General features: G+C 56.2%; 1 protein-coding gene across 1 annotated transcript; it reads left to right on the forward strand.

Annotated features, from left to right (window-relative positions):
* Window positions 1-2,554: 2,554 nt before the first annotated feature.
* Window positions 2,555-5,893, forward strand: IRF2BPL (interferon regulatory factor 2 binding protein like). The gene has a single exon (XM_081093554.1). It carries the CDS (start codon window positions 2,720-2,722, stop codon window positions 5,051-5,053), a length of 2,334 nt encoding a protein of 777 aa, XP_080949680.1. The 5' UTR covers window positions 2,555-2,719; the 3' UTR covers window positions 5,054-5,893.
* The last annotated feature ends 1,479 nt before the right edge of the window (window positions 5,894-7,372 follow it).

The raw sequence follows: 7,372 nt of genomic DNA on the forward strand, positions 1-7,372 counted from the left end.
AAAGGTGTATTTGCATAGTACTTTACAGGAGATTGTATGTAATAAAGAATAATGGAGGGGCTGATGGAAATTTTGTGCACCCCAAATCACCTCTGAGAACCCAAGCTTGTCAAAGTCACATCTCAAATTAGATTTACTGGATTCAGATCTCAGCTCCCTCTCTAATGGCCACGTGACCTTCAGCAAGTTATTTAACCTCTTAACTTTCTGAGCCTAGAAATCAGCGTTAATAATAGAATCTACCTGTAGACAATATTGAGGGTTTAATGATGATACAAGTAAACCACCTACCAGCGCCTGGCTCACAGCAAGCCTCAGTGGACTTACCTCCTATTGTGACAAGAAACAAAATGAAATTTCAAACAGTTTTAATATGTTGGGAGCTATTATCCCATTTTGCAGATGTGCGGTTATGTGAAGATAAGTAACTAGTTCAAGGTCACAAAGCCAGTACAGCAGGTCCTCCAATAAAGACATTGCTTTCAAGGTCATTTCTTTATAACAGTGATGTTGATAAAGAAATACTGTAGGAACCCAACTCTCATTTATAACAATTAGCCTATGGTAAACTTGGTTTTGCTTAAGGTCATAGAACTATTGATGATGCTAAGTGAGGTCGTACTGTAAGTGATGAAGAGGAAATTCCATCCTGGTCTACCAGACTCCAGAACCTCCATTTCCCATATAGCCTCCCTGTCTCCATCCCTACCCAGGATTATCTCAGTTTTTAATGAGGGGGAAAAGGCAAAATAACAACAGTAACAACAACAAAAAACACCCCGGACCCAGTATTTAAAAGAATCAGTTGAAATGCCCCAACTAGAGCAACATATCTGTTCGGCAATAAGCAGTATGAGGAGCAGTGATCTTGTAAGCAGAAAAGAAACCATGGGCTTGCTTAGCCTTCTGGCACCATGGAATGAAATCACAGCACGTGAGAAATAACTTTGTAAATTGTGCTGTGCTTTACAAAGAGATATCAGTATTATTAAATCTGCCCCACCTTCTTTTATCAAACCCGTAAAAACCACTCACCTGTTTGGCCTCTCCAGCAGCTCTCCCTCCCTGCCCCCAACTGCAGCTGTGTGCAGCCAGTTGACTGTTTTCCTTAAAGGCCTCCGGGTGCTCGTAGCTTCTTTAGACATTCAGCCAAAATTTTTAGACTGCGGCTGGGGGGAGGGGTAGCTCACCCGGAATTCATTTAGCTCCGTCGTTGAAGCTCAGGTTCCTAGACTAGTACACAAAAACAAATCGAAAAGGCAGTTTCTGGAAGAATGGAAAACAGCGAATTTTGCAGGTGTTTCAGCAGTAGTTGTTAGCAATGAATGTAATAGCCATGCCGGGGCGGGGGGGGGGGGGGGGGCTGGAGGAAAGGTTTAATTGCAGATGAAATGGGTAATATTCTATATGAAATTCACAGCGAAAATTTGAAACAGGACATTTAAATTCACTGCCCGAGGTCGGGTGGGAAGCGGGATCGGAAATGCGCTTGTGGTTTTTAAATGCGTTTTTACTTGGGAAAGCCGGGCTCGGAAAGGAAAGGTCATCGTCTTGTTTAATTTCCACCCCCCCAACCCTGGACTTGCAGCATTAGCTCGCCGAGTCTCAGCTGTTGTACACACACGGCGAGGGGGGAGGGGAGGGCGGAGGCGCGGAGGAGGGGCCGACAGGGAGGAATCTGGGCGTCCTGCCGCGCATGCGCCTTTCCCGAGCAACAAGTGGGCTCCACAGACAGAGGAAGTGTAAAGGGGGGGTGGGGGGAAGAACTGGTGCAGAGCATGGTGGTGACGTCAGCGCTCCGCCTGGGCGGCATCCCGCGCGGCCAAGCCGGGGACAGCGCGAGCCGCAGCGCGAGCGGGAGCGCCGAGTCGCGCCTCCGGAACGTAGAGTAACAATCACAACCCCACATTCCGGGCGAGTGCAAGCGGGAAGGGATGCGACCCGTGCCCAGGCGCCGCGCGAGTGCCCTGCAGCCAACGTGAGCGCCGCCAGCCGCGGCGGTCCGGGCGCCGGCCTGGTCTGGGGGCGGCGGGAGCCTGCGTGCGAGCGCTCCTCTCTGCTCCTGTGCGTCCTGGAAGCTGTGGCCGTGCAAGTCCAGCAGCCGCCAGCGGAACAGCCGACGCTGCGGAGGGGCGAGTCTCCTCTCTCGGTTCTCACCCCCTCCCTGCCCCGGCCCTCCAGGAAAGCCGCGACTTCAGCAAGATTGGACCCGGGCACCGGGTGGCACTGAACCCTCTAGCCCTCGCCCCAGGGAGCCTGGCGGGGAGAGGACGCTGCTCGTAGGGGGGACCCTCAAGGGAGAGGAAGAGAGTCCCTTTCGAGCTTCCACCCACCAGCCACTCCGGGGAGGGGGCCAAGAGCCCACGGCGGCCGGCACCGGGCACCCTCGCCCCCTCCCCCCGGGCCTGGAGCTTCCAGCTCGGGTCCGCGGCACCAGGAAGAAGGCGCCCGAGCTCCCCTCCGGACCAGACAGCCGCAGGAGGAGGTGGGGGCGAGTAGCGGGCTGAATTCGTCCGCTGCCCAGGTGGCAGAGCCCCGGAGGAGAAGTGTTGCGCCGGCGGTGGAGACTCGCGCTCCCTCCAGCCCCAGGGGCAGAACTTTCTCGCCCCCCCTCGCTCCCCCGCAGCCGGACTCACTCCCCAGCCGGCCAGTCCTCCCCGAGGAGAAGGCGCCGCGGAGACAGCCCGGGCGGGGGCCCACCTTCCCCAGGGCTGGCATCATGTCGGCGGCGCAGGTGTCCTCGTCCCGGAGACAATCTTGCTACCTGTGCGACCTGCCTCGTATGCCCTGGGCCATGATCTGGGACTTCTCGGAACCCGTATGCCGCGGTTGCGTAAACTACGAGGGCGCCGATCGCATCGAGTTCGTGATCGAGACCGCGCGCCAGCTGAAGCGGGCGCACGGCTGCTTCCAGGACGGCCGCTCCCCCGGGCCGCCGCCGCCCGTCGGGGTCAAGACGGTGGCCCTGTCGGCTAAGGAGGCGGCGGCGGCGGCGGCGGCGGCAGCGGCCGCTGCACAGCAGCAGCCACAGCAGCAGCAGCCACAGCAACAGCTGAACCACGTTGATGGGTCCAGCAAACCTGCGGTGCTGGCGGCCCCGTCCGGCCTGGAGCGCTACGGCCTGAGCGCAGCCGCCGCCGCCGCCGCCGCCGCCGCCGTGGAACAGCGCAGTCGCTTCGAGTACCCGCCGCCCCCGGTGAGCCTGGGAAGCAGCAGCCACGCCGCGCGGCTGCCCAATGGTCTGGGGGGCCCCAACGGCTTCCCCAAGCCGGCCTCGGAAGAGGGACCTCCGGAACTGAACCGCCAGAGCCCCAACTCGTCTTCATCGGCGTCGGTGGCGTCTCGGCGTGGGACGCACAGCGGGCTAGTGTCGGGGTTGCCCAACTCTGGGGGTGGCGGAGGCCCACAGCTTACCGTGCCCCCCAACTTGCTGCCGCAGACGCTACTTAATGGTCCGGCCAGCGCCGCGGTGCTGCCCCCACCGCCGCCCCACGGCCTGGGGAGCCGTGGGCCCCCGACACCTGCGCCCCCCGGAGCCCCCGGAGGCCCGGCTTGTCTTGGGGGCGCGCCGGGCGTCTCTGCCACGTCGTCCTCCGCGACGTCTTCGACCTCGGTGTCGGTGGCTGAGGTGGGCGTGGGTGCTGGTGGCAAAAGACCCGGCTCGGTGTCAAGCACAGACCAGGAGCGGGAGCTGAAGGAGAAACAGCGGAACGCCGAGGCCCTGGCGGAGCTGAGCGAAAGCCTGCGCAACCGCGCGGAGGAGTGGGCCAGCAAGCCCAAGATGGTCCGCGACACGCTGCTCACGCTGGCCGGCTGCACGCCCTACGAGGTGCGCTTCAAGAAGGACCACTCGCTGCTGGGCCGCGTCTTCGCCTTCGACGCCGTCTCCAAGCCCGGCATGGACTACGAGCTGAAGCTGTTTATTGAGTACCCCACGGGCTCGGGCAACGTGTACTCCAGCGCCTCCGGGGTGGCCAAGCAGATGTACCAGGACTGTATGAAGGACTTCGGCCGGGGTCTCTCCTCCGGCTTCAAGTACTTGGAGTACGAGAAGAAGCACGGGTCCGGGGACTGGCGCCTACTTGGAGACCTCCTGCCCGAGGCCGTGCGCTTCTTCAAGGAGGGCGTGCCCGGTGCAGACATGCTGCCCCAGCCCTACCTGGACGCCAGCTGCCCCATGTTGCCCACAGCGCTGGTGAGTCTAAGCCGCGCCCCCAGTGCACCCCCGGGGACCGGGGCCCTGCCGCCTGCCACCCCCTCGGGCCGGGGTGCGGCTTCCAGCCTGCGCAAGAGAAAGGCATCCCCCGAGCCTCCCGACTCCGCCGAGGGCCCGCTGAAGATGGGTGAGGAGCAGCAGAGGCAGCAGTGGATGGCGAACCAGAGCGAGGCGCTGAAGCTCACCATGTCGGCCGGGAGCTTTGCGGCGCCGGGGCATGCGGCTGGCGGCCCGCCCCCGCCGCCTCCACCCCTGGGACCCCACTCCAACCGGACCACCCCGCCTGAGTCAGCCCCTCAGAACGGCCCGTCCCCCATGGCCGCCCTCATGTCGGTGGCAGACACTCTGGGCACTGCGCACTCGCCCAAGGATGGCAGTTCCGTCCACTCCACCACTGCGTCTGCCAGGCGCAACAGCAGCAGCCCAGTGTCGCCGGCCTCTGTGCCTGGGCAGCGCCGCTTGGCCTCACGGAACGGGGACCTGAATTTGCAGGTGGCGCCCCCGCCGCCTAGCACCCACCCGGGCATGGACCAAGTGCACCCCCAAAACATTCCGGATTCCCCTATGGCCAACAGCGGGCCCCTCTGCTGTACTATTTGCCACGAACGTTTGGAGGACACGCATTTCGTTCAGTGCCCATCCGTCCCCAGCCACAAATTCTGCTTCCCTTGCTCAAGAGAGAGTATCAAGGCCCAGGGAGCCACCGGCGAGGTGTACTGCCCCAGTGGAGAGAAATGCCCCCTGGTTGGGTCGAATGTACCTTGGGCCTTCATGCAGGGCGAAATCGCAACGATCTTAGCTGGGGATGTTAAAGTGAAAAAGGAGAGAGACCCTTGAACCACAAGACGGCCACCTCCTTTGACCTAGACCAGCTCCTCTCCAATCCAGAGGGCCCCTCCCCTCTCCACATCTACCCTCCCTTCCCTCACCCCCAAGATGTAGAATTGTGAATATAACAAAACTGCAAAAAGTTAGTCTTATGTATAGACATTATTTTCGTCGTATGTTTCTATATTTTGAAACTAAGGTATGTAACTTCTTCATTTGAAGGACAAGCTGGTTTGTGTTAAGCAGTATAATATTGGTTGGGTCATTTGCATCATATTTGTTAGCATTTATTTGGTGGCAGGGTGTTTGCCTAGGTACAGAATTAATAGCCCTTAGCAACACTGCTGCTGGTGTGTATTTTTGTAAATGTTATGCACTCTCTAAAAGGAAAAAACACAAAAGAAAATGACTTTTTTTTTTTTTTTTTTTGCCAAGGCCAGTGTTGCTGCCTAAAAAAAAAAAAAAAGATGCTATAAAATGGTGACAGCTTCTTTCTAAACAGCCCCAAGTGTTGAAGTCTTCACTTTAAGTTGTTCTGTTTTGTTTTTGTTTTTCTGTTTTGTTTGCAAAAAATGGTAAAGGGGATGTTGGGGGGGCGGGGTGTTTTTTGTTGCAAGTTTGTGAGGGAAAATGTTTGGGTTTGTTTCTGCTGACCTGAATGTGTTGGATCTTCACGTGTTGTTTTGTTTTTGCTTTATTGATGCACGGATGCTTTTGAACAGTAGAGCGAAATGCTAGACATGGAGAATTTGCTCTGTTTGTCCTTTATACATTTCTGTAGTTAACAGAACACTGTAATGTGCCTTGGAGCTTAGTAACTTGTAATAAATTCAATTGATATTAATTCTGCCCTGCGTCAGCAAGTGTGTTTTTCTAGGGGTAGGCCACACGGTTCCAACATAGGAGACACTCCCCACCTCCAACGAGAACACAAGTGCTGGTGCCTTTGAAAGCTCTCCCGAGCTGGCATCTGTAAAAGGCCCTGTGCTGGCTGACTGCCCCTCCCCTCTCAGTACCAGGCTATTTACATTCACCTCTGGGGCAGGGACAGTTGCTGACTAAGCAGTTTCTGTTTACTCTTCAGCATTTCTATTTTCTCCTGGATGCACCCTGCCTCAGCTGCAGATGGCAGTTAGGAATGCTTTTTGGTGCCTTGCCTTGTGGCCATGAGGATATACTGATACCCAAATGCACTATGACTTGTGTAAAGTGTAGGGGGGCGGGGGCGAGCATCTACGGTGCTTTGCCTCTTAGATGTGGCAGAAATCACCGTATTTGCACATTTAAAGCAAAAACGCCGCAGAACTAAGAGCCATCAATGGAGGCAGGAGAGGTGTGGGCAACGGGAAACATGCATGTACGACTAAGCCAGGAGCTTCCAGCTGATGCATTGGAAAAGCAATTTCACCTCGTTCATTACACGTTTTTCTTTCCTCCCGTTTTGACAAGTATTTCTAAAGACAGGACACTTAGCTGGTTAGAAGAAAGTTGCGGGGTGAGAGGAGGAGAAAAAAAAAACACCCCAAACCCAGTTCCTGAGTAAAGGTCACTTACGCTATCAAATAAAACCCATTTCCCTGGGGAAGACATGCAATTATTCATCTAATCAGCTTTTTGGTGGCACTTGTGAGGTATAGAGGGGTGGGGAAGGGGACTGGGGAACAGGAATGTCCTTTAGAGCTTTGAGCCCCCTTGGCAGCGTCCAGACTGGAGCCCTCCCAGAGCTGGGGAAGGCAAACAACCCTGGTGTGAACCTTGTACTTCCCTGGGAGGCAAATGGAACAAGAGTAGAGAACAGGAGGGAGGAAGCAAAACAACCAGCGATCTGATCTGAAATCCATTCCTGGCCACACCCCATTCCTGGTTGGGGCAAGCTGAGCCAGGACAGTTCCCACCAAGAAATGAGCAATAAGGGAAGACTTTTGGCGTGCCCCCTCCCAACAACGAGGGAGCAAGAGGGTAGGGAGGTGGTATGGGTGCGGGCAGGTTTGGGGAAAAACAAATCACGGGTTAGCCCAGAACATCACCGGTGTGGAGGTGTGGAGGTTGGGTTGGTGTTGGGGCTTGCTGTTAATAACACCCTTTTAGTTTCTGTTCCTGCCTTGCCACCACCATCATTGAAGTAGTAGAAACCGTGACTCTGTGTGTGTGTGTGTGTGTGTGTGTGTGTGTGTGTAAATGGCAGTTGATGGATCTGCTGCAGCCTCTTAGGCTTGGTGCATGGGAGGCGCCTGGCTCACCTCTTTAAGAATCTCCCCACATATAAATAGATATTCGTGTCAGCTTACTGCAAATGTGTCCTTGCATTTTCATCTGCTGCCAAGTGTT

This window comes from Myotis nattereri (genome assembly GCF_964212035.1).
Source record: "Myotis nattereri genome assembly, chromosome: 1".
Lineage (NCBI taxonomy): Eukaryota > Metazoa > Chordata > Mammalia > Chiroptera > Vespertilionidae > Myotis > Myotis nattereri.